Raw genomic sequence first — 26,599 nt, 5'->3', positions numbered from 1 at the left:
CACGCTCGCTCGCCTGCTTCCTGCCGCTGCAGCCGCCAGGGCCATGGCGACCTGCCTGCGGCTGCTGAGCCGTCCGGCCCCGTGCCTCCGGCGGGCACCTCCCAGCCGGGTCTGCCGCCCCCGTGCTGACTGCGCGGTGGCCCCGATCCGCGGCTATGCCCTAGGCCCGGCAGGCCTCTCCTCGGCCCTGCTGCGCACCGACGGCTTCGTGGGCGGCCTCTGGGTCTCAGCAGCCGCCACCTTCCCGGTGCACGACCCGGCCAGCGGCGCCGAGCTGGGCTTGGTGGCCGACTGCGGGATGCCCGAGGCCCGCGCCGCCGTGCGCGCTGCCTACGAGGCTTTCTGCAGCTGGAGGGGGGTCTCGGCCAAGGTGAGTGCGCGCCGGATCCAGGGGCGATCGGGGCTTTGTACCCTAGTGAAACCATCTGTGTCACCTCTCCCTTCCCCAGTGCTCCAGGATACACCATGTGGAAAGACTTAATAACAACAAAGAAGTTTGGAGCGTCGGCTTTGTGCCAAGCCCGGTGCGGGGCGTTAGGGAGCTCGGCCCCGCCCTCGAGCCTCATAAAGGGTCCGGTAGGGGAGCAGAACATGAGCCTGCAGTTATAAAAGAGCAGACCGCGGGGGAGGGATGGTTGGTTTCGGGAAAGGTGAGAGCACGTGTGACTTCAGAGCATCTGAAGTACCAGCCTGGCTGCAGGAAGACCACGCAGGAGGCTAATAGGGTGGTTTACACGGAGGCTGGTAGTGAGTGCTCCGGCCAAGTCATGAACTGGGGGGTGGAGAGAATTGGGGGGAAAATCGGGGGCTTTGTGCAAGGGAAGAGACAAGCCCAGGACCACCCTCCAGGTTTGGGGCCCGAATAGGGAGATACATCCATTAACTGACATAGAGAGTAGTAGAGAATTGGGGGGTGCGGGGTGGGGGATGTCAGAGCGGGAGAGATTTCCTTCCTCCTTCATTTAGTTTATGACACTTGGAGTCAGCCCAGAGAGGTCATTTTCTACCTTGTCTTTCAGCATCCTTCCTCTGAAGGAAGACAGTCCAGCAATGAGGTCCAAGTACCAAGGGAGGGTAACATTGATTCATCCATCAGACATTTTCTGAGCACCTGTTAAGCCACCCACTGTGGGAGGCTCTGGGGATACAGCAGTTTCACAAAAGAAACATTCCTGCCCTCATGAAGTTCACTTGGAGGTGAGGGGTGGGAGGAGATTTAACCTGTGACAAATAACATAGCTAAACAAACAAGTCACTGCTCCTTCCCCCTGGGTCCTGGTGCACACAAGGTGTGCTTGCTCCTTGGAAGAAAAGCTATGACAAACCTAGACAGTATTAAAAAGCGGAGATGTCACTTTGCCAACAAAGGTGCCTATAGTCAAAGCTATGGTTTTTCCAGTAGTCATGTGCAGATAGGAGAGCTGGAGCATAAAGAAGGCTGAGTGCCGAGCAACTGTTGCTTTCGAATTGTGGTGCTGGAGAAGACTCCTGAGAGTCCCTTGGACAGCAAGGAGGTCAAACCCTGCATATTCATTGGAAGGACGGATGCTGAAGCTCCAATACTTTGGCCACCTGATGCCAAGAGCCGACTCATTGGAAAAGACCCTGACGCTGGGAAAGATTGAAGGCAGGAGGAGAAGGGGTGCAAAGAATGAAATGGCTGGATAGCATCAGTGACTCAATGGACATGAATTTGAGCAAACTCTGGGAGATGGTGAAGGACAGGGAAGTCTGGTGTGCTGCAATCCACGGGGTCACAAAGTCAGACACGACTTAGTGACTGAACAACAACAAACAAGTATGTTGTAATGGATGCTATGAGGGAGAAAAAGTAGAGAAGGCTAACAGGATCAGAGGCCAGAGAAAAGGGGCAAAATGCAAAGTAAATAGTGTGGGCAACTGTATTAATTTGCTAGGGCCGCCATAACAAGAGTATCACAGACTCAGTGGCTTAAATAGGAATTTCTTGTCTCAGAGTTCTAGAAGCTACAAGCCTGCTCTCAAGGCGTGTGGGCAGGGCTGGTTTCTCCTGAGGCCCCTCTCTTCGGGGCTTGTGGGTGGCTGTCTTCCCCATCTTCACATGCTCCTCCCTCTGAACTTGTCAGTGTCCAAATCTCTTCCTGAGAAGACACTAGTTATAATGGGTTAGGATCCACTCTTGTGACCTCATTTAATCTTAATAACCTCTTTCCAGAGCCTATCTCCAAATGCAATCACATTCGGAGGTACTGGGGAGTTATGTGAATTTGGGGGGAACCGAATTCAGGCTGCAACATCAGGTTAGTTCTCACTGAGGACATGAGATGCAAAGACGAAAGAGGCGAGAGAATTCAGCTGGAGCAAAAACCGAGTCAGGAGCATGCCTGATCACATGCCTGACGCACGTGTAGATCAGTAAGGAGCCCCGTGTGCTGAGGAGACTGCCGCGGGGAAAAATTAGGAGAGGGCTGGATGGAGTGGGGTGTGTAGCCATTCTAAGGACTAAGTGGGGTCTTGCTCTAAGTGAGGCGGGACTTCATTTCAGGGTTTTCAGAAAGATCTAACTTGCATTCGGAAAGGATGCTCTGGCCACAGTGCTGAGAATAGACTGTAGTGGGGGCAACGGTGGAAGTCCAGGGACTGCTAGAAGTGGTGATTCACATGGGAGATGCTGGTGGCCGGCACTAGAGTTAGTGGTGGAGGCGGTGAGGAGCGTTCTGATAAAGGGTATGTGATGGGGAAGGAGTGAGAGGAGCATGGGGCGAGAAACCAGAGCTCAGTTGTGGCCCCACTGAGTCTGAGATGTCTGTTAGACGCGAAGTGAGGGTGTAAGGGGGATGTTGAGAGGGGCGCCTGAACGAGAGAGATAATGCACGAGTGCTAACAGCTGTGGGAGATGATGAGCTTGCAGGAAGCGTGTTCATCGAGGCTGAGCTCTGGGCCCTCTGGCGTCCTTTTGGAGCCCACGCTCCACCCCCCAGCGGGGCCTGCAGCCTCAACCTGTCCCGCTGGGGTGTTTCAGGGGCCCAGGAGCAATTCTAGGTGCAGTCAGATGGTCTCCCTGGGGCCTCTCGGGGAACCCTCCTCCTCGAGAGGACCTCCGAGCGACTAAGGAAGTGGTGGGGTCAGCTTCCCACCTCTGCCGTCTGGATGGCGGGGCGCAAACGCAGCTTGTAAGGCGGCTCTCTTGTCGCCCCACCTCCGGCTAGTTTCCACTCCCCTCTCTAGGCCCATTCACATCCCGGGTTCCTGAGGGGTGGCAGCTCCTGTGTTACTTCTGCCAGGGAGCCCGTCGGCCTGCACAGCCTGCCGTCACTCTCGCTTCTCTGAGCCCGTGGCGTGGCCGCCACCTCCTTCCCCACCTTGTGAACCCCTGGAGGGGTTCGGAGGGAGAAAGGAGCTGACGTTTGCTGACCGCCTTCTCCCCTGGTGCTTTCGCTTCCTCTGGCCGCTGGGATGAATCATCCCCAGACGGAGGGATTTAACACGATGCCACAACGCAAACTCATTCTTACCTAAGTCCTGGAGGTCTGAAGTCCAAGAGGCGTTTGCAGGGCTGCATTTTCTGGGGAAGCTCTGGGGGTTTCCTGGGTTTTTCCACCTTCGAGAGGCCTCCCTGGGGCTTCCCTCTAGCTCAGTTGGTAACGAATCTGCCTGCAATGCGGGAGACTCAGGTTCGATCCCTGGGTTGGGAAGATCCTCTGCCGAACCTGGACACGACTTAGCGACTAAACCACCACCACCCCTAGAGGCCTCCCTGAGTCCGCGGTCTGTGGCTCTGCACCACACCGACCTGAGCTTCTGGAATCACCCCACCCCCTCCGACCCTCCCTCTCCCTCTTATAGTCCTCCTAGTGATTACATGGGGCCCACCTGGATAACTAGGCTCCGCTCTCACCTCACCTTAATCACACGGGCAGAATCCCTTTGGCCTTGTGAAGTAATACGTGTAGTCACAGGTTCCAAGGATTAGGAGGGGAACGTTCTTGTGCCCTCCACAGCTGAGCACTGTTCTTGGTGCTTCTCATCCTTTCAGTGGTGGGCTTCCTTGGTGGCTTGGATGGTAAAGAATCCGCCTGCAATGCGGGAGACCTGGATTTGACCCCCGGATTGGGAAGATCCCTTGGAGAAGGCATGGCATGGCAACCCACTCCAGTATTGCGGCCTGGAGAATTCCATAGACAGAGAGGGCTACAGTCCATGGGGTCACAAGGGTCGGACAAGACTTAGCAACTACACCAGCACCACTCTACAGAGAGGGTGAAATGACTGTATTAATATTGTTGGAAGAGCTGTCAATGCCTCGTCTCTGGGGGTTTGAGATTCAGAAGGCTCAGCAACACCCTTGAGAGCTAAGATAACAAAGCGTGTTAGCTTATCCAAAATAGGAAGGGGAAAGAACCCAGAGCAAGACAGTTGGTGGTGTTTCCACAGTCTCAGGCTCTCGGCTCATGAGTGGTATGAGAAAATAATTTAAATCTTACACTACTAAATGGATTAGAATGACAGAATGACTAACCAGGTTTGCTCGTTGCTATGGGCAACCTCTCAGGCAGGTAGGAACAAACCACAGTCTCCTGTGCTTCATGTACACCTGTTTAGATGCAGGAAGCCCAAACTCAGGGGACGCCTTCACCTCTGTGTGGTCTGCTTGACCTGGGTTCTCTCTTTTATTATATAAATGAATTCCTTTTTTAAAAAATATTTAAGAAATCATTTCTTCCACAACATACTTAATCCAGTTTATTCGTTCATCCTTTTATCTTTGAAAAATTTTTTAAATTGTGGTAAAATGCACATGATGTAAAATTTACCATTTTAGCTCTTTGCAAGTGTACAGTTCGGTGGCATTAAGTACATCCACAGGGTTGTGCCTCGCCTCTGTTCTGAAGTGTGCAAAACCCTTTCCTAAGCGTCACAGACCCCACACCCTCCACCCCAGTCTATGGGACAACTTGCCAAGGAGTCATTAAAATAAAGAACGGGCCATTTGTCGGCGGTCGCTGAGCAAACTGTGGGCCGCTTTCAGGGGTCTGCGAGGGGCTCCACTTGGGGCGCCTGAGCAGTGCCCGAGGTGTGTACAGCTCACCTGTGTCCTGTGGCAAGAACCTGCACAAGAAATTTGCTTCGAAAATCAAGTAATGTTCCTGAATGGGGTGGAGGGCACCGGTACAGTGGCCCGGAGTGGGGGTCCTGCAAAGGGTGGGGGCTCCACCTGGGCATTAGCCTGGCGCCCGAGCACGCAGCCAAGTCTGTAAGCGCAGTCTCCACTTGTGAAAGCCCACCTGTCACTGTTACCATTTGAGGTTTTTCCAGCCTTTTTTCTGTACTTTTATACAGTTGTGATGGTTTTAAGTCTGCTAAAAGCAAAGTGAACTTTTAAAGCAAAGTGATGTTTACATTCCACCGTGGGTCCAAGGTTCCAAATCCTCAGATTTTCAACCAACCTTGGACTGAAAGTGTTCTGCAAAAATTCCACGAAGTTCTAAAAAAACAAAACCTGAACTTGCTTTGCTGGCAACTGTTTTCGTAGCATTTACATTGTATTATGTATGGAGGAAGTTTGGGTATGAAGGCCCTTCCTTGGGCTCTCACTTGACCCACAAGCCATCCCGGTTGGAGTGCTTGATGAAGAGCACCTCCAGAACCTGAAACGAAGTCCGGGGCGCCTGAAGGCACTGAACCGCCTCCTCTACGAAGCGCTCACAGGCTTGCTGTGCACCCCCGAAGTGAGCCAGGAGCTGTGCGACCTGAACGCAGAGCTCTGCAAGCTCTCTCTGGCTTCAGACTTCTCTGCCTGCCGTGTCTTCTGGAGGGTGACCCTCTCTGAGGCCCAGAACGCACCCCGGAGGCCGCCCTGCAGAGGAGCGCTGCTCACATGGGGCATCTTCTGATGTCCTAGCAGACCCCGAGGAACGTGCCACCCAGAGTGTTTGTTCAGGACAAAAAATACGCAGCTATGATGCAGATTGATCGGCTACTGGCAACTGCTGATTTTGGACCCTGGGATGAAAAAGAAGACTTTGTGCAAAGTGATTTCAGCGACCCCGAGGCCCTGGACACTGCTTCGCCAAGTGATACCCTGGGCCCTGCGGCACACTCGAATCTGAGTGGGATTGACCACGAGGCACTCAACAAGCAGATCCTGGAGTACAAGAGGAGGAGAGAGAAAGGGCACAGGAGCATGGACCCCATGTGGCCAGAGCACATGGCTGAGTTGACAAAGCAGATGAGAAAGAGGAAGGCCAGACCCTGTGTGGACGATGACCTCTCTCCCAAGAGCTACCTGCAGGGTGGGGAGTGACGACCGAGGGGGCCTCCTGAGGAGCGTGCCCCGGGATTCGAGTGGGGCTCCAAGAAGCAGAGCAGGAACTGCGATGAGGAGAAAGGATCAGAAGGGAGTGGATGTGACCCGGGTGCATGCGCACTGCTGGTGCCACCGGGCGCCCTCCTGCAGCTGCAGGTCTCATCTGCACCCTCTGTGCTGTGTTGCAGGAGAGGTGGTGAGGCCTGTGGGAAGGGTGTAAAAACCTTAGTGGAAAAAAATAAAAGCAAGAACTATATGGTGGCTCAGACGGTAAAGCATCTGCCTGCAATGCGGGATCCCTGGGTTGGAAAGATCCCCTGGAGAAGGAAATGGCAACCCACTCCAGTACCCTTGCCTCGAAAATCCCATGGACAGAGGAGCCTGGTAGGCTGCAGTCCATGGGGTCGCAAAGAGTTGGATACCACTAAGTGACTTCACTTTCACTTTCATACTTGAGGACATTGTGTGAAATAAGGCAGTCACAAAAGGACAGAGGCTGTATGATTCTACCTGTATCAGGTTCCTAGGGTAGTTAGATTCATAGAGACAGAAAGTATTAATAGAATGGTGGTTGTCAAGGCTGGGAGGAATGGAGAGACAGGTACAGACTCTCAAGTCTTTCAAGATGAAAAGCATTCTGGAGATGGAGGGTGGTGATGGCTGCACAACCATGTGCAAAGTGTTGTACTTAATGCCACTGAACTGCGTACTGAAAAGTGATTGAGATGGTAAATGTTGTGTTCTGTGTGTTTTACTGCAAAAAGTAGGGAACTATACCTTTGTGTGGTGAAATTCATTATTTGCATTTACTATCAATAGTAACAGTTGTTCCACAAAACTTTTTTTTCCGCTTTTACAATTTATGACTCAGCTCACCCAAAATGGAATCTTTGATGTTACTCACCAAAGAAAGGTCTGTACCCCTGGAACAAATACAACGTTGCATGTCAGTTCTACCTCAATTTTTAAAAAAGGTCAATATATGTTTCCCCGAGACTGCACAGCAAGTATTTTAGGAAACGGAAGACTATTTACTAGTCTCTCTCACACTTGGCATTTTACTATTTTGTATTTCTTTTTCAGGAGAGGAGTTCTTTACTTCGCAAGTGGTATGACTTAATGATACAAAATAAGGATGACCTTGCCAAGATAATTACAGCTGAAAGTGTAAGTTCAGGACCTAACTTAGTACTTGAAGCAACTGTCCAAGAGTTCTTAGAAGAAAGCTTAGAGGAACCTCTAACTTCAGTGCTGTTAGGTAGCTAAAGAAAATGTGAATTCTTTACCTCATGATCAGACATCAGTTATTATTTTGGGCACAAATTTTTCTGATTAAATCAGGCACACATATTTGCTAAATCAAAATTTGTGTTGTAACTTACTCTTTAATAATATGCAGGAAATCGATTTTGAATGGAACTAGGTGAATATTGCTTTTCCACCATTCTAGGTTTTTTTTCCCACATGACTGCTTTGATTTTTTATGTTGTTTTTGTACATTTGCAAAGGTACCAGCTTTTTGGTCGCTCTGATAAATTACTTTCCACTGTTCACAACATTTAGAAAATATCAGAAGGAAAAAAAATTTGAAGAGGCGTTCTAGGCGCCTCCTCCTGATTGTAAACCTGTTGAGGAGGCAAATGATGACTGTGGCTCAGGGTGACCTGGCAGGCTTCCTTCCATCACCATTTGTGATTCTGCTTTCTGAGACTCACACTGAGGCTAGAAATTTCTCCACCGCCCAGTGGGTTTGGTAATGGGAGACGCTTCTCCTTGAAGAATTGAGAAACGCAGAATCGTGCTTTTGTTATTAGAAGGTAATGAGTGTGTCCTCTTATGGTTTAATTTAGGGAAAGCCACTGAAGGAGGCACAGGGAGAAATTCTCTACTCTGCCAACTTCCTGGAGTGGTTTTCAGAGGAAGCCCGCCGTGTTTACGGAGACATTATCTCCACCCCAGCAAAAGAAAGGCGGGCTCTCGTCCTCAAGCAGCCCCTTGGTGTGGCTGCAATCATCACCCCGGTATGTGGCAGGATCAGCGAGATCCTGGGGGAGGCGGCTGAATGGGCTGGATCAGGGGTGCTCATCCTGTTATTTCTGGCACGTGTTCTTGGCTTCCTGATACCACTGCTGGAGGTGGAGGCGTGTTTCCTGGTCCTCTGTGATAATGAGAGGTGTGGTGGTGGCCAGTGTTTTTTAATGCCTGCAGGAGGGGGATGACCCACAGGAGGACCCTGGGGGCTTCTCTGACTTGGCATTAAAGGCTTCTTGTCTAGTACATCTAAAAAGATCTTCTGGTGTTTATCATTTTAAAAAAAAGACTTAATTAAGACTGACACTTTCAAAGTATTTATGTGCCTTCCTGCAGGCACTGGGCCACATTCTGAAAGCAAAAAGGCTGAGAAATAAGATACTGCATCTGCCTGGATAGGACTGCAGTATCCTTGTGGGGCACCCAGCTTTCTCTACACGAATTGCTTCTCTTGGGTCCACCTTCTGCAAGATGCTGTATTAACTTCTGTACGGGGTCTGCCAGCTGGTCTCAAGACTGCTCATCTTTCCCTGCCCACCACAGTCACAGAGTAACACTCCCCTCACTGTCTAGACTGACTAGGCTTGACCCAGAACTCAGTCTCCACTAGCTGTGTGACCTTGAGCAAGTCTCTTAACTGCTCTCACTGTCTCCAAACCTGCAAATAAGAAAAATACCAACCCCGTTGGGTTGTGATGAGGATTTAATTATAATAGTATAAAAGTGCGTACAACAGTGCCTAGGTCAGAATAAGCACGATACAAGGTTTTGTTGAAATAAAATGTTACTGTACATGTCCACAGAGAGCTATCTATGAATATCTAGAGAGGGAAGTAATATATACCATCTTCAAAATCACCTTTGCTAATATTTTCCCCCAAAGGGTCACCAAACTACAGCCTGCAGGCCCATGTTTGTAAATAAAGTTTCACTGAGACAGAGCCACTCCCATCTGTATACATACTGTCTAGTTGTGACAGAAACTGGACATCCCACAAAACCTAAAATATTTACTACCCAGCCTTTTACAGGGAAAGTTGGCTGTCACCCAGTGTAGATAATTGTATACTATTTTAAACTCTGAAGGTGTATTTGTCTCCATGAGCCTTTGTCTCCATAGTCCCTGGAGCCAGCAGGTGCCAGGTGCGAAGCTGGCTGAGAGCTCCCCTGTGTGTAAGAACACCTCTGCCAGGCAGGTGTGCAGTCCTTCCTCTCACTCACCTCCTCTCTCTTCTGATCCAGTGGAATTTCCCCAGCGCCATGATCACACGGAAGGTGGGGGCCGCCCTGGCAGCCGGCTGCACAGTGGTGGTGAAACCTGCCGAGGACACGCCCTTCTCCGCCCTGGCCTTGGCTGAGGTGAGCCTCTATGCACTGCGTCCAAAAAAGGACATTATCTGGGACAGGAGGAAGCACTTTCGAAACCTCCTTCTTTGCCTGCATCTCCTGTTTGATGGTGCTGTTGCTTTAAATCACTAGTCATTATTTTAAGTCAGATGTTCCTCTTTTTAGAAAAAATAATGGAAATTTTCTGGCATCTGTAGGCTGTTCTTTAGGCTACACTAACAATGATATCTAGCCATCATTTTTATTGTCATAGTAATGTGACTAAAAGCTGGGCATTTCTCACGTTGAGGGCACCTCTTATTAACCACTCCCTTCTCCAGCTCAATCTGCATTCAGTCAGATCTTGTTCTTCTGTTTAAAACCCTCTAATGGCTTCTCATGTCACGCAGAGTAGGATCCAGACTTCCTGCAGTGGCCTTCACTTGTTAAACTTTAGAACATCTGATGAGTTCCTTCTATTGGGCAGATTCCCCTCCATCCTTCTCTTTCCCTTACAATATGTCTTTTGAGGAAGCTAGACATCTGACTGGTAGAACTCTCCATCTACCGGGCTTTGCAGACAGTGTATCAGGGACCATGTTCCTCTGTCTCCTGCGCTTTCCAAACTGGCAGCTGTATCCAGACACTTCATCAGACTTGAGTTCAATCCCGTTTTGTGTCCTTTTGTCAGGAGGGGAATCAGGTCTGGGTCTCTGTTTTCACATCTGCACCCACTGCTGTACGATGCTGCTCAGTCTGTTAATTCATTAGGAGTTGCCCAAATGGTAATATTTGAATTCATTCCTTTTTCTTTCATTTATTCACCAGGCCACTTCTATAAATCAAAGCTTCCCATCAACTCTGTGGTTACCCGGCGGTGAATTCAGTGAGGAAAGGCAGTATATTTGATTCTTTTTATTTACCAGTTTTTCAAATAAATGAATCTATTCCTGTCATCTGCCAAAGGTTCCCAATTAGTTTGTTTTTTAAGGAGCATTATGTGCTAATAGATTTTAGTGTGTTGGTATTTGATGAGTTTCACTTTCTTGTGGTTATTATCCTTGATGAAGCTCACATTGCTCCCACTTTTGGCCAATGGCAGCCTCTTAAGAGTTGGTTCTTTTATCTTTTAACATAACTCTAATAGTTTTTGAGACCTTCTTTGCTAGCTAGTATGACAAGATAGTTTAGACTTATCATATGTATTTCTTGTCCCAGACCTGGGATTAACCATTTCTGCAGAAAGCTTTTATTTCCTCTGGTAGGAAATGATATTTTAAGACTACATTTAGGGCACCAGGAATGGTCATTGCTACTGGCTGGTCATTGTTTCTAGGCCTTATTAGTGGCAGGGCTGGGAAATATACATACATGTGTGTACACACACATGCACATGATAAAATACTGCTTAAAATTCACGCAGAAACTTGGCAATACATTAATATCACATTGTCGTTCAGTCGTGTCTGACTCTCTGCAACTCCATGGGGTGCTGCCCGCCAGGCTCCTCTGTCCATGTGATTTTCTCAGCAAGAATACTGGAGTGCGTTGCCACTTCCTTCTCCAGGAGATCTTCCTGACCCAGGGATCAAACCTGGGTCTCCTGCATTGCAGGCAGACTCTTTACCATCTGAGCTACCAGGGAAGCCTTAATACCACATTAGCACTAGTAAGAATCTTATTTCAGTTCTAAATATATTCTGGCCCCAAAGTTAGCCTATGTTTTGTTTTTTTTTTGCCATTACTTTCTGGGTTAAAACATTTATTTCTCTTTTCTGTTTCTCCAGTTTGATCGTTTGCTGCCACATGTTTGCTGTTTCTCTTTATAGCTTGCAAACCAGGCTGGAATTCCCCCAGGTGTGTACAACGTGATTCCTTGCTCTCAAAAGAAGGCCAAGGAAGTAGGGGAAGCACTTTGTACAGATCCTCTCGTGTCTAAAATTTCCTTTACTGGTTCGACAGCCACTGGAAAGGTATGTGACTTAGGTCTCAAAGGAAACAAGTGTCATTCTAATAACTTCTTTTTATACAGTATCAAAAACACTACTTCATCTCGGTCACCATTTGTAGGAAGGCTTCCAGCAGAGTGTTAGAAGCTCTGTCCCATATCGTAATGTCTGATCATCTTCTAGAAATATTTGGATGGTGATCCTCATTGTGACATGATCTAGGTTCCTATTTGACAAAACTGAAGGTTTAAGGGTAGACAAGGTTCCCATTATTTGTTGCATGTGAAGTAGCTGAAAGTTGTCCATCGTATTCCCATAACTCTCAAATGTGTGTTTCTTTCATAATCTAAAATTAAAGAAATGGATGCCTTAGAACAAAAATTGTGTTTAGTATAAAGGTACTTACAGAAACAGAAAGGTCTTTTTTTTTTTTTTCTAGCTTTCTTCTCCCTTATATGTTGAAAAGTTCTTTCCCCAAAACCTCATTTGTGTGCCTATGAGTGCATTTTTATTTATCCTTTTAAATGTTTAAAACAGAAAAAAAGGCAGAGTAGAACAAAAGTTCTTAGTTATGATGTTTCTCTCCAGATAGTACACATTTTTCCTGCTAGTGTTTATATACATATACGCATATGCTCATATTAGAGAAGTACATAAACATATCAGATTAAAATAATATAAACCTAATCTGAAAGTTTTGGTGAAACTGGTCATTTTTTGGACACCATGAGAAGCAGGAGAAAATAAACCAATTTTAGTAACTCCCAGCCATAACTATGATTGTCATGCCACAAACTCATACTTGGGAAGCCTGCCACTCATTCATTTCAGAAGCGTGAATTTTTAGATCCATAAAGTGCTACCACCCTGATCCAGGGATCTTGCAGAGCAAACTTATTCTCGGAGGGTTTCAAAGCAGTTAGAGAAAAAGAGGCCTGGGAGAAGAAGGGTTGTAAACCTTTGCCACTGAAGCCAGAGAAGTACCCAGATGCTGGGCAAAGGCCAGCCACTCACTACTTAACCTTACATTGCTCAGCAAATTGTCCCCAAGGGACAGACCCCCAGGAAAATGTTGACCGTGTTCCTGCCAAGTCCAACTGTCCTTTTAAGTTGGGTAAAGCATCTGCCTGCAATGCCAGAGACCCAGGTTTGATCCCTGGGTCGGGAAGATCCCCTGGAGAAGGAAATGGCAACCCACTCCAGTACTCTTGCCTAGAAAATCCCATGGACAGAGGAACCTGGTAGGCTACAGTCCATGGGGTCACAAGGAGTCGGACACAAGTGAGTCACTTCACTTCTTCACACGGGACAGTGCTTCGCTTCAAGTGGTTTAAAGGGAAGAGTGATAGGAATCCCTGATAAGTAGCCATTTTTCATACCAACAGCCTATTCTGAGCTGATCTTTGCAGAGAATCAGTGGCTCAGCTCTGGATCTTGGCACATAAAATCTTGCCTCTAACTGAACCCCCGTCAGTCAGCCTCTTCTGGAGATGCGGCCCTGCCCTTACCCCTTCCAGGGGGACCGCCCCTCCCGGGGCCTGTGGACGGGACAGCTGCCATGCTTTATAGCACAGAGTATTCGTCTGCTCCCCACAGAGAATTCAACCATGAATGGTCATTTGACCTGAGGAAAACAGATTCATAGGCTGGTCAGTGACCAAGGATGAGTATCTCATAGAAAGGTAAGCTGGGCTGTCATGCTCCCTTTCTAAGGCTTTGGAAGCTGAAGTCCCGAGAAGGTCAGCAGGGGAAATGGGAGCAGAAAGGACTCCTTAGGACGTAGCAGGATTGTAGGCAGCAGGGGCCATGCAGCCAGAGTCAGGTTCAAGCTCATCATGGGTGCTGAGTGGGAAGAAGACTCAGTCAGAGGACACAGGTGGAGGAGCCAAGTGACCCAAGAGCAAGCCGAGCTGGGAAAACCAATGGCCTGGCAAAGAGCATTTCTTGAAAGTTCTCAAGAAAATAGCTATCTTGAGTCCAATAAAGAAACAGGTTTACTCACACCAGTCAGAATGGTCATCATTAAAAAGTCTACCAACAATAAATGCTGGAGATGGTATGAAGAAAAGGGAATCTTCCTACACTGTTGGTGGGAATGTAAATTGGTACAGCCACTATGGAAAACAGCATGGAGGCTCCTTAAAAAACTAAAAAAATAGAGTTGCCATATGATTTAGCAATGCCACTCCTGGGCATACATCCAGACCAAACTATAATTTGGAAAGATCCACACACCCCTATGTTCATAGTAGCACTATTTACAGTAGGCAAAACATGGAGGTAACCTAAATGTCCATCGACAAATGGTAAAGATGTGGTACATATATACAATGGAATATAACTCAGCCACTAAAATGAATGAAATAATGCCATTTGCAGCAACATGGACGGACTTAAGAGATTGTCATACTGAGTGAAGTCAGACAGAGAAACTAACCTTGTATGACATCCCTTATATGAGGAATCTAAAAAGAAATGATAAAAATGAACTTATTTACAAAACAGAAACAGACTCACAGAGAATGAACTTATGGTTGCCAATGGGGAGAGCTTGGGGAAAGGGATATTAGGGACTTTGGGATGGACATGTACACACTGCTACATTTAAAATGGATAACCAGCAAGGTCCTACTCTCTATCTAGCACAGGGAACTCTGGTCAATGTTATGTGGCAGCCTGGATGGGAAGGGAGTTTGGGGGAGAATGGATACAGGTATGTGTATAGCTGAGTCCTTTTGCTGTCCATCTGAAACTATCACATTATTAATCAGCTATACTTCAATACAAAGTTTTGTTTTTTAAAAAAGGTACATATCCCTCTGTGTGTATAGCCAAATTCTGGATAGATATACCTTAAGATTTTATCAGTGATAAACTATGGGTTCTGGGGTTCTGAGTGATTTTATTATCCTATCTCTGTGATTGTTAAGCCTGTTTATAATTTTTTGAGTAGGTCATACATTGACATGGTTCAAAAATCAGGGCAATATAAACATGTTAATATTCAGAAGTTTCACTCTTACCCCGTTCCTGGTTTCCTCCCTTTTATACATAATTATTTTTAGTTTCTTGTCATCTCTTCCATGTTTATCAAATATAAGCAAGTATGAATATGTATATATATATAATTTCCCCCTTTTCTTATGCAAACTGTCATCCCATATACACTACTGTGTACCTGGCTTCCTCCTCTATTGGGCGCTCATAGCATCCTCTGTCTGCTCCCAGGTCCTGCTGCACCACGCAGCAAACTCTGTGAAGAGGGTGTCCATGGAGCTGGGTGGCCACGCCCCATTCATCGTTTTCGATAGTGCCAACGTGGACCAGGCTGTCGCCGGGGCCATGGCCTCCAAATTTAGGAACTCTGGACAGGTGAGTCCTGGAGTATTTTTCTGGGTTGTGTGCTTTACAAAGATCCTACCCCCTTTGTCACCTCCTGGGAGAAAGGGCACTCTGGGTTCCTTCCTTCATTCTTCATGCATGTCCTTTTTCACTGGATGTTTAGTGAGTGCCCTCTCTTTGTCTGGGACTCTGCTAGGCTCAGAGGGTATGAAGGGAAATAAGTTGTCCTCATCCCTGGCTTCGAGGAGAATTTCCTGAACAGCAGATGCCTTCTAATCAAATCGTTCTCTTCTTTCATCTCCTCTTTGAATCTGGTTATTTTCATAGTTTTCCCTTGCTGGACTTTTCTCTGCTGAACAGGTTTAAACATCTCCTCGGATACAAAATAGCCTGAACAGCTAGGGTCTGGAGCCCACAGTCTTAAGGAAAAGAAGGTTAGAAAATGTTGAGATGGTGCCTTAAAAAACTCAAAACCCTACTGCCTGGGTCTCACTCTTCCCGAGATGAGGGGGGCAGGACAGGCCCCCACTAGAGGGCCACACACACCACAGTGGGCCAAGAGGGGTCCAGCTTGTCCTAGGGAGAGTGGTGGCCTGCGCTCACACCTTCTAGGGAATCCCAGAGCATTAGCTCTAGCAGGGACCTTCCAAGTTATCTCATACTAGGTAAGCACTTCATCTTAGAGTACCATCAATAAGCGATTTTAAATGTATTCCAGAAATGGAATAAAAATTGAAAGTTATCTAGGAGGAAAAAGGTGAAATGTATAATATTCTTTATTAAATAGTTTTCATCCTGTTTTGACCATTGGTAATTAATTTTTCTGCTTTCACATAACCTAAATAAGCTTGGTTGTTTCTGAAATATGTATGTTTCCTTTTAGAAACACAAAATGCAAAGGTGTATAACCTTCAGAGTTACACTTACAAAGCTACAACTTTGGGGTATATTGCTTTAAGCCAATAAAAATGCACAGGATACAAAATTATCTACAAACTGTTTCTACTAGAAAATACACAATTAAGAAAAAAGCCATGAAGAAAATGTATCAAGGATAACCTCATTTCTAATAATGTTTGATTATAACTTGAAAATGTTAGGTCTAAACTAGAAAAAATAATAAAGGGCTTTTCAATAATTTAGACTGAAAGAATGATCTCATGTGCATTTTCAAAATTTTGGATTCTGCCAAGCTCTTGAAAGTTTCACTAAGCTAGAGGACACAAATTAGCCTTTGAATCCTTTTCCTTCTAGCTCCACTTTCTGTTGCTGAGTATTACTGTCTCAAGGAGCTGGTTTCTTGTGTTGGTTTTCTCGTTCCAATGAGCCATTTGAAAAAAACCTGGGTTAGTGGCTTTTTGCTCACAGATTATTTATTCTTGCTTACCTGTTTAACCACAGAGGTGTGATGGCTGTGGAGGGGCCTGGAGAAGTACATGCTCTTGGCATGTTTGTCTTTAGAGCCAAGCTTGAGTGTGGAGGTGGGACCCAGGACAGGAACCACCTGGGAAGTACATTTACATTCAGAGGTAGCAGCAATCATAGCTTTATTGGTTGGGTCAGTAGCTTCTGACGAACTGTCGACATGAGTTTGTTTCTTTCTGTCTAGACTTGTGTTTGCTCCAACCGTTTCTTGGTGCAAAGCGGTATCCATGACTCCTTTGTGAAAAAATTTGCTGAGGCAATTAAAACAAACCTGCATGTGGGTAATGGATTTGAAGAGAGAACTACTCAAGGCCCGTTAATTAATGCAAAAGCTGTAGAAAAGGTAAGTTTGTCTTATTATCTGTTCAGTGTTCTGGTTTCAGTATCAAAAATCACTCTGGTAAGGTGCCCAGCAAGGTGGTTTTGGAAACAAGGAGAAATCAGAAAAACTAGTGAATTTCTGCCCGTTTGTATGAATCAAATGGTGTCGTCAGGTTGTAAGCTTTTCCAGCTCTGTCATTCTGCTGAGTCCCCATGAGATGTCACTTTCATTCTTATACTGCCGTCCCTAAATCTTCTCTTGCAGGGTGATAATTCTGTCTCCTGCTGCTTCAGAAATTACCATCTTGAAATACAAAGTTCTTTCATCTTTGGAACACCTAAAAGGAGAGGAAAAAGGCTCTTTGTTTTTGAGATCAGACATTTCTAGGAATGCCCAGAAAGGCAGCTGAGCATCAGGCCTGGAAAGACACGAGTGTATGTGTATTAGGCCATTCAACAAACAGTAAGATCAAATAGCCAAAAACCCACAGAGCAGGGTTGCTGTTGTTCAGTCGCTAAGTCATGTCCAACTCTTTGCGACCCCATGGACTGCAGCACACCAGGTTTTGTTGTCCTTCACCAGCTCCCAGAGTTTGCTCAAGCTGATGTCCATTGAGTGGGTGATGCCATCCAACCACCTCATCCTCTGTTGTTCTCTTCTCCTTCTGCCCTCAACCTTTCCCCGTGTCAGGGTCTTTTCCAATGAGTCGGCTCTTCGCATCAGGTGGCCACAGTATTGGAGTTTCAGCTTCAGTCCTTCCAATGAGCGGGGAGGAGGCAGCATTGTACATACCACCTGCCCTCTTGACTCCATGTCTGTGTATTTGGTTCTTCCTACCTAGAAGGAACTGGGGTACATGGTTTCAAACCTATTTGAAAAAGAAAGAAAAACCCAGTTACAGTTTTTGACGGTTTAAACATTTTCAAAGTATCCTGGATTCCCTTTCCCAAAGGCTCTTCCTTTTCTCCTCGCACAGGTAGAGAAACACGTGAGTGATGCCATTGCCAAAGGCGCCACCGTTGTGACAGGTGGGAGGCGACACCAAGTTGGGAAAAACTTCTTTGAGCCCACCCTGCTCAGCAACGTCACCCGAGACATGCTCTGCTCTCAGGAAGAGACTTTTGGGCCTGTGGCACCTGTTATCAAGTAAGGCCGTCCCGCGTGTAGGAAGCCGGGAGGAAGAATAAGAAAGGAAAAGGAGGCCTGGAGAGGAGTCCAGCTCCTGTGTCGTTTGAGGCCTGGGGGGAGAGGGAGACAGGCAGAGAGCAGGGTTGTGTCAGGGGAAGGGCCAAGTTCAAGGTATGGTTTTTAAAAAACTGGTTTTCATCATTGCCAGTTTAGACCACAAAATTTACCAAATTCTCTGCTTTGTTTCCTGCCGAACTCATTTTTCTTCATGACGGGGTACATCCTTCAAGAGTTCTTTCAAGGGTGTCTGTGGGAAATGAACTCTGTGTTCTTATGGGACCTTTTTATCCCACACTCCCAAGTAAATAATAATCTACCTGCGTAAAAATCTAGCTTCACAAGATATCACTCCTTGGTCTGCTTATTTTCAGGGTTGTTATTGAGAAAGCTGATGTCTGCTTCTTGTTCCTGTGAAGGGATCTTTTTCTCTTCAGAGACTCATGGCCTTTGATGTTCTTAAATTTTACTGTGGTAACTTAGGTACGGCATGCTGTGAGCTTTTTTCAATCTGAGATCCTAAGGCCTTTATTTAAAATCTGAGGTGTTTGTTTAGTCCTAGGAAATTCTTGGTCATTATTTCTCCAAATATTTCTCTCTCTTCCATTGCTAATGAAATTTATAGATTAATTTGACATTGGGAGAATGGACCACTTGGAGAACTTTCATTTTTGTTTTAATAAAAAGTTTTTTTACCTAGAATATGAACTTGACATTTTCCAAAAGGATGCAGGGGTTAGGAATGCAGGCTTTGCTACTTTATACCTGTGTCCCCTTGAATGAGTTAACATCTCTGAGCCTCAGGGTCCTTGATGGGAAAAGGACTAAAAACTAGTACCTGCTTCATGGCTTCCCAGGTGGAACAGTGGTAAAGAATCTGCCTGCCAATGCAGAAGACGTAAGAGACGCAGGTTCAATCCCTGGAGTAGGAAATGGCAACCCACTCCAGTATTCCTGCCTGGAGAATTCCATGGACAGAGGAGCCTGGTGGGCTATAGCCCATAAGGTTGCAAAGAGTCAGACACGACTTAGTGACTAAACAAAACAAACAAAAAAACTTGCCTCACAGGACAGTTGTAAGGTTTAAATGACATAATATATATAAAGCACATCACCTAATATCACTGTGGTTGTTGTGTAAATAGTCAGGACACAGTTGTTACTAGGGGACTCTAGTGTCTTGACACCTCTCCTTCTGGGACACAGGGTGGTAGGAGCACCGTGTGTTAGCACACACTCAAAAGGTGAAGTTGTCGAGGATGTCCCAGCTGATGGTGTGATGAGTGCATTTTCGAGGGACACGTAGGCAGTGAGGACATGGGTGGCGCCCTGGATTTTATTCTCTGGCAGGTAGAATGGGTTGCTCTCTACAGTGGAGAGGTAAGAGCTGCTCGTCCTTGGAACAAGGGCTTCTCTCGGGATCCCTCTCCTCTCTCTCCCACTCATCCTCCTGCACTGACCGGGGTCTGCCAGCTCTGCCCGAGCCTTCAGAGGGCTGGCTGCTGCTGGCCTTCTTACTTGAGGAGCTGGGATGCATAGAATGTTCTGCCCCCCAGTTACAGTTCTGGGGCAAAAGAAAAAGGCCTCTGAAGTCTAGTTTCAGAAATAAGATGATCAAGTTGGAAGAGACTGCATTAGGCTTCCATACCAGTAGTCTCATTTCCAAGGGGAACAGACCCCCAGCACTGTCATGCTGTCAGAGCATAAGCGGCGGGGCCGACACTGGAACCCTGGGCCCCAGCAGGCCTGGCTGTTGTCTTGCTCCCACATCACGGCTGCTTCTCAAGTAGTTGTTATGATTGGCGCACGTCTTAAGAGGGAACAAGAGCAGTAATCCTTTTCTTAGGCGTTTTATTCAACATTTTGAACACACTGTACTTCCCTGTGTGTCTCCTGTTCTCCTAGAAGAGATGAACCAGTGTTGATCCAAGCTCCCTAGCCTTGAACTCAGCATGTGCAGTGAAGATATTTTCCTCCCTGCTCCTTGCAAAACTCTGACTGACCCCTGGCTCTTATTTGGGAAACGGATGAGAAGGAAAAACAGCTGGTTTTCCTTCCCCTGAGGGATTTTGCTGATGACCCACCCTGACTTTGGCAGGTTCAACACGGAGGAGGAGGCAGTGGCGATCGCTAACGCGGCCGACGTCGGGCTGGCAGGTGGGTGTCTGCCCTCACTTGGCCACGATCACAGTCCCTTCTCCAGCTGTACCTTTTAAATGTCGCCCGGGGTTTTGAGAAGTCAGCTTCATTGCAGCATGTGTTTCATTGCTTTCCAAGGGGCGAGGGCAGGTTTGTGCAAGTCCAGGTTCTTTGCCATGTCCCCAGGATATGGGATGGGAGCTCCCCAGTCAGAACTGGGTGTGGTGGAGGGAGAAACAGCAGTGCCGACTGTTCTTGGGGAGAACCACCCACACCCCTTAAGTCCCATGTTCCCAGAGGCTCTATGCCTGGAAATTGCGAGTGCTTTTCCTCGCATCCCTCCTGGAAGCCCGAACAAAAGAGATAGCGCTTGCCTTCACAGAGAGCATCAGGGCAATGAAGGAAGGGAAGACAGCACAGGCAGAGGGAGCCTCACGAGTGGCTGCCGTTCTTGCAGTTTGGACATGGTCAAGGCGGCCATAGTATGTACCCTGTGTCCCTGACAAAACTGAGTGTGCATAAAGACACCCAACAAATCCGTCTTTAGCATCCACTAGTGAATGAAGTGTTGACAAAGATACAAAGATGGAGAAGGCAATGGCACCCCACTCCAGTACTCTTGCCTGGAAAATCCCATGGATGGAGGAGCCTGGTAGGCTGCAGTCCATGGGGTCGCTAAGAGTCGGACACGACTGAGCGACTTCACTTTCACTTTTCCCTTTCATGCACTGGAGAAGGAAATGGCAACCCACTCCAGTACTCTTGCCTGGAGAATCCCAGGGACGGTGGAGCCTGGTGGGCTGCCATCTATGGGGTCGCACAGAGTCGGACACGACTGAAGCGACTTAGCAGCAGCAGCAGCACGAAGACATAAAGATACAGCTGTGGCTCTTCAGGCGCTTCTTCTCTGGGTGGAAAAGAACTACTGATACCCAGAGAAAGGATGGGCCCACTGTAGGGCCCCTTACTCTGCTACACAGACTCTGAGTTGCCGACTCAAGAGAGCCTGATGCTGGAGTAAGATGTGTGCGCGAGTGCCCCCATAACGCTGAGCTCAGTATTCCTCTCGTCCCTTCTCGATGGGATGATGGTAGAGGAAGCCAGGCCCCAAACCAGGGCGTCCATGCTGGGCAAGACTCTTATGGTACAGGTTGGAGGAGAGAGGTTCTGGGCAGAGGGGGACCTAGGGAGTTAAGTGAAAATAGGACAAGCAGAACTGGGTGGATGAGTTTGGTGGAGATGGTTGGTGACTGGAATCATGGAAGATAAAGCTGGACCTGTTGTTCAAAACCACATTAGGGAGAGTTCGAATACCCAGCAGGAACTTAACCTTGTTTATGGGTAACAGGGAGTTGCTGGAAGGTCTGGGTAAAAACATCACATGGATAACCTAACAGATGTGGGCAGGGTGGATTGATTAGGAGGCCATAGGAGCCGGGTTCATTGTTGTTACAGTCCTAGCTGGAGATGGTGAGAGAGCTAGCGAGTGTGGAACAGAAGCAAAAAGATGATTTCTAAAGGTTGTGAGATGAAGACATGCACGGGACCAACTAGGGGCTCCACGTGGAAGCAGGGAGGTTGCAGCCCACGTGACTAGGCAGCTGGTCATCCATGGCACCCTCAGCTGTGGACACGATGTCTTTAATGACTATCCTACATCTGTGTTCTTTATCTCCACGACAGGTTATTTTTACTCTCAAGACCCGGCCCAGATCTGGAGGGTGGCGGAGCGGCTGGAGGTCGGCATGGTTGGTGTTAACGAAGGACTGATCTCCTCCGTGGAGTGCCCTTTCGGGGGGGTGAAGCAGTCCGGCCTTGGGCGAGAGGGCTCCAAGTATGGCATTGACGAGTATCTGGAGCTCAAGTATGTGTGCTTCGGAGGCTTATAGGATTCTTCAAAAATTAAAACAGAGGCTTACCTATGTATGGGGACATGCCATCCATTGTTTTAAATAAGCCCATAGGGTAGCTGAACTAGGAATTAAAAAAAAAAAATCATCCAATCCTTATAAGCAGATACAAATCCTAACCCTCTCCTTAGCTGACTTGGGACCAATACATGCCACAAGCCTGTGGCCACAGATCCCTGAGAACCAGCAGTGGGTTTATAGGATGAGGCCCCAGATTGCCAGCCCCCACCCCCTCACCCACGACCTCGTCTGCCTCAGAGCAAGGTACAGCAAGAGGCCCGCTGGTCCTACAGCCACCGTGGTGGGACCACAGCCTGGGCAATGGCATAGCCAGCACCCATGTGGTTCCGGAGCTAAGACCCAGGGTGCTGTAGGGGGCACCTCTGAGCGTGACTGACAGGCTGGGCAGGATGCCTCTGCATGCCTGGGGACCCCCCAGCTGGGTGTTCGGAGGTGTTGCTGCAGCAGCCGAATCAGCTGTTTTTTTTTTTAAGAACTTCAGACACAGCACAGAATTGCCTGAATTTCTTTGAGAAATGAAAGAACCTCTCTCTTTTTTGACTAGTTTTTAAATTGAAGGCTCCATCATCCTCAACTGCTTAAAGATTCTGTGTTCATTTCTGTGCTGTTTTTCCACATCATGTTTCTGAGAACAAATAAGTATAAAGCAAAGCATGGCAGCGGCGGCTTGGTGGGAGGATGGCCCACGGGTAACGGCCTGGGTGGGCTTTGTCTGCACAGACATGCCGTCCACCCCCTACCCCCACCCCTCGGTACAGTGGAGATTCTGTTCATGCCTTACTTAGCTCCATGGGATACTGTGAACCTAAGAGAAAGCAAACATATAATGTTTGCCAAAAAGTGAAAATTCGATGTTAAGTGGAGTCATCATTATTATGAGTAGCACCTCCCAGCCCGGCTTGGGTCTCCAGCAGTGGCTTTGCCGAGGTGAGAGGAGGCTGGTACCCACCTGCTTGGCACCTGAGCCCGAGTGAGGGCTGGTCTCCCACAGCCTGCTCTTCATGAGATGCTGCTCCTTCACCTGCAAGAGAGAGAAAAAGCACTTTGAGCACAATGATCTCAAAAGGGAAAAGAATTTCCATAGTTGCCAGTTGGAAGAGGCACTTTTTATCCAATGAGTCTTTATAGTTCTTTTAAAAACAAAAAGCCCTGTGATCACTGTTTCCTGTCGCTCTGAACGAAAAACGCTGATTAAGGAAACCCTAGGCTTTTCTGTCGGAGAAGGCAACGGCACCCCACTCCAGTATTCTTGCCTGGAAACTCCCATGAACGGAGGAGCCTGGTAGGCTGCAGTCCATGGGGTCGCTAAGAGTCGGGCATGACTGAGCGACTTCACTTTCACTTTTCACTCTCATGCACTGGAGAAGGAAATGGCAACCCACTCCAGTGTTCTTGCCTGGAGAATCCCAGGGACGGGGGAGCCTGGTGGGCTGCCGTCTGTGGGGTTGCACAGAGTCGGACACGACTGAAGCGACTTAGCAGCAGCAACAGGCTTTTCTGTACCGTGTCTCTAAACGTCCTGATATATGAGGAAAGGGATAGAGGCTGGTCCTGGTGGAACAGACAGGGATGAAGCTCCGCCTTTTCCACTGTGTGTGTGTATGCACACTCCACTGACATCCTCTGGATGTTCTGGGGAGCGGAAGGAAAACACGAATGAAAGGAGTGCTGGAGGCAGTCGCTCCTAGACCAGCCAGGACATAGCACCCCTCACTGAGCCATGGGGAGCTGAACAGCTAAAGGTCTGAGATGTCCCTGTGCACAGAGGTACCACGGCCAGTCCTGGAGCTGCCTTGTGTTTGCCCCGGGTTACATCAGCCGTCTCCCTGAGGCCCAGGTAAGGAATCAGCTGACGTCCACCTCCTGGTGACAGGCACTGCTCAGACCCTGTCCACAATCACACATCATATTGACAGTGAATTTGCACTTACTAGTTCTGGGGTTGTTTCATGTAACGTTTTAATTACTTAATGTTTGGATGCGTCCATCTGTTTTCTATTAACAATAAAAATGCTCTAAATAGTTTTTAGAAGTCCAGAATACTAGTGCTTTGAAATGTTTGGGGGAATACATTCAAAAACGTTTGTAACTTTGTAACTCAGTAGATGCTTTGGCTTGATGACAGATTTTGAGTTTTCTAGTATATCTGGTTGACCAGGTACATAAATTGAGGGCCAGAGACTTACTGCAATATCCTTGATTAATTTTGGAATTAAAATAATTTGAAAAGGAAATAGCTTACTGTTTAGTAAAATTGATCTGGGTTGTGGGGAAAGACGTATTTTTTAAATGAAAATTTTGGGGGGTTATTGTTCAGTAAGGTGATCGATTATGTGATGGAATATGTGATAGACTTGTTAAAAATGTGTGTTTTAACGTGAAATAGAAAAGGACCATTAGACCAGGGGTTGGCTCACAGGCCAAATCTGGCCTGCTTCTGTACAACCCATAGCTAACAATGGTTTTTATATTCCCAAATGGTTAGGGGAAAACAAATCAAAAGACTAGTATTTCATGACACATGAAAATTTTCTGAAATTCAGGTATCAGTGTCCATAACTCTTTGCGATCCCATGGACTGTAGTCCGCCAGGTTCCTCTGTCCATGGAATTCTCCAAGCAATACTGGAGTGGATAGCCATTCTCTTCTCCAGGGGATCTTCCAAACCCAGGGATCGAAGCCGGGTCTCCTGCATTGCAGGCAGGTTCTTTACCATCTGACCCACCAGGGAAGCCCCAAATAAAATGTTATTGGAACCCAGCCACGCCCATTCAATTACCATATGATCTGTGGCTACCTTCTAGGCAGAGTTGAGTATTTGCACCACAGACAGTATTGCCCACAAAACTCTTTGGCTATTTTACAGAAATAGTTTGCCAATCTCTGATCTAAACCAAGAGGAAGATACTGACTTTCCCACGTTTATGACGCATTATTTCATTTTATTGAACACCTACTGTGTAAAAAGTACTTTTCCAGGCCTTGCTCCAGTGAATTCTCATCAAGAAGTTTCCAGCAATCATCACATAACTCATAGGAAATCACCCAGATAACGGGAGTCTGTTGGCCTTGAGAAAACACCTCTCAGTTTACTTTCCCCAGCTATGCAGGGATTCTCATTTTAAACCTCCTGTTACCTGTTATCTTTATCCATTTGAATAGCTTTTAAATATAATTTTATGTCACGTGTTGGCTCATCTACCTTCAATTTTTATGGAAAGACTTAGTGAAAGTAAAGATCAGAAGCACAATGCAGATAAATGTTTTATTGTATACTTAGATCATTAACTTTAAACTGTGCCACATGACTGCCTTCTCTTCAGGCTGAAGCCCGGGGCTTTAATTACGCATATGCGGCTATGATAAATAGCATTTTACTTGAATAATATTTATGCTGTGGTTTTTTTTTCATGCTGTATTTTGTGGGATAAAAGTTGGGAATAAGTGTAATTGGAACTGTGAAAACATTTTGTTTTTTAAAAATACACGTAATTCACTTTCCAGTTTTTGATAACTGTGTAGGTGTGTCAATGCAGCAGAGTTGTGCGTGTGTGATTAATAAAGGTTGAATTAACAGAATTTCCTGTTTTAAGTGAAGGTTTCTGGTTTGTGGGATTTTTCTTGCCAGTTTATCATTTGAGTTTACTTTGGAGATTATTAGACCAGTTTGGATATGCATGCCCCCTTCAAAATATGACTGTAGGAGTTCAGGACATGCCACCCCAAAATGTGCCACTTTGGCATAAGGATTTTTGTGAGCTGAAGACAATTAAGTAGCAGATAAAAGAAAAGCACTCTGTCTTTTGTTACCCCTCTATTTGCCTAAAAGCAGGATGAGTGCTAAGTCACTTCAATCGTGTCCAACTCTTTGCGACCCCATGAACTGCAGCCTGCCAGGCTCCTCTGTCCATGGGATTCTCCAGGCAAGAATACCGGAGTGGGTTGCCATGCCCTCCTCCTCCAGGGGATTTTCCTGACACAGGGATCGAACCCATGTCTCCTGTGACTCCTGCATTGCAGGCGGATTCTTTACCACTGAGCCACCAGGGAAGCCCCAAAAGCAGGATACAAATTTACAAAGGTGCCCCCTCTCTATCAAGAGGAAGGGACAAAGATTAATTCCCAGAGACAACTTCAGGCCCAATCAGCCTGGACTCTAAATAACAAATTTTTAACTAGCCTTTGGCTCCACCCTTGAAAACCTACAACTATTTCCCTCTATTCTGTCATTTCTCCAGAGATTTATTGTTCTTTGTTGAAGATGCTATGTAAGCTGATGCTTTAAGCCACTTTCAGTTATCACTTCTCTTTGAGATATACAGGAGAAGTTTATTAAAACTTCTGTTTTTCTCTTGTTAATCTTTTATGGCAGTGGTCTCAACCAAGAACTCAGAAAGGTAGAGGGAAAATTATTTCTCTGCTACTTGAATAAACAATGCTCTTTTGATTAGTCTGTGAATCTCTTAAGGGGCCAGCTTATGAAATTTGGTACCCTAGCACATTCATACAGGATGGACTGTAATAGGGAAGAATCTTGTATCCTATTACAAGTTAATCGGACTTCCTGGTAGCTCAATGGTAAAGAATTTGCCTGTCAATGCAGGAGACATGCGTTCAATCCTTGGGTCAGGAAGATCCCCGGGGAGAGAAAATGGCAACCCAC

General features: G+C 46.9%; 2 protein-coding genes and 1 pseudogene across 4 annotated transcripts in view; 2 read left to right on the top strand and 1 right to left on the bottom strand.

Annotated features, from left to right (window-relative positions):
• GPLD1 (glycosylphosphatidylinositol specific phospholipase D1) overlaps positions 1–26,599 on the bottom strand; it is an 89,413-nt gene that overhangs the window by 61,695 nt on the left and 1,119 nt on the right. Inside the window, exons 2-4 of the transcript XR_014062773.1 lie at positions 22,886–22,957; positions 16,322–17,549; positions 9,003–11,938 (exon numbers count right to left, since the gene is read on the bottom strand). The gene's annotated coding sequence lies outside the window, so the exon portion shown is untranslated. Of the gene's footprint in view, positions 11,939–16,321; positions 17,550–22,885; positions 22,958–26,599 lie in introns of the transcript that reaches the window.
• Positions 16–25,515, top strand: ALDH5A1 (aldehyde dehydrogenase 5 family member A1). 3 transcript variants are annotated; one of them, XM_081522195.1, is made up of 11 exons: positions 16–370; positions 7,370–7,453; positions 8,137–8,307; positions 9,560–9,693; positions 10,299–10,329; positions 11,473–11,616; positions 14,821–14,964; positions 16,544–16,702; positions 17,658–17,827; positions 19,965–20,023; positions 21,689–25,515. In XM_081522195.1, exons 1-11 carry the CDS (start codon positions 44–46, stop codon positions 21,892–21,894), a joined length of 1,629 nt encoding a protein of 542 aa, XP_081378321.1. In that variant the 5' UTR covers positions 16–43; the 3' UTR covers positions 21,895–25,515. The 3 variants fall into 3 exon arrangements, with proteins under 3 accessions (XP_081378321.1, XP_081378322.1, XP_081378323.1); XM_081522196.1 differs by lacking the exon at positions 10,299–10,329 and having other exon boundaries at positions 9,560–9,676; XM_081522197.1 differs by lacking the exons at positions 10,299–10,329; positions 11,473–11,616 and having other exon boundaries at positions 9,560–9,676.
• On the top strand, positions 2,648–6,283 carry LOC145517091 (putative ribosome-binding factor A, mitochondrial; annotated as a pseudogene).

The sequence above is a fragment of the Giraffa tippelskirchi genome, chromosome 8 (genome assembly GCF_054371585.1).
Source record: "Giraffa tippelskirchi isolate mGirTip1 chromosome 8, T2T-mGirTip1v1.2.pri, whole genome shotgun sequence".
Classification (NCBI taxonomy): Eukaryota; Metazoa; Chordata; class Mammalia; order Artiodactyla; family Giraffidae; genus Giraffa; species Giraffa tippelskirchi.
The sequence above is the reverse complement of the archived record's forward strand: the minus strand, read 5'-3'. Positions and strand labels throughout refer to the sequence as shown.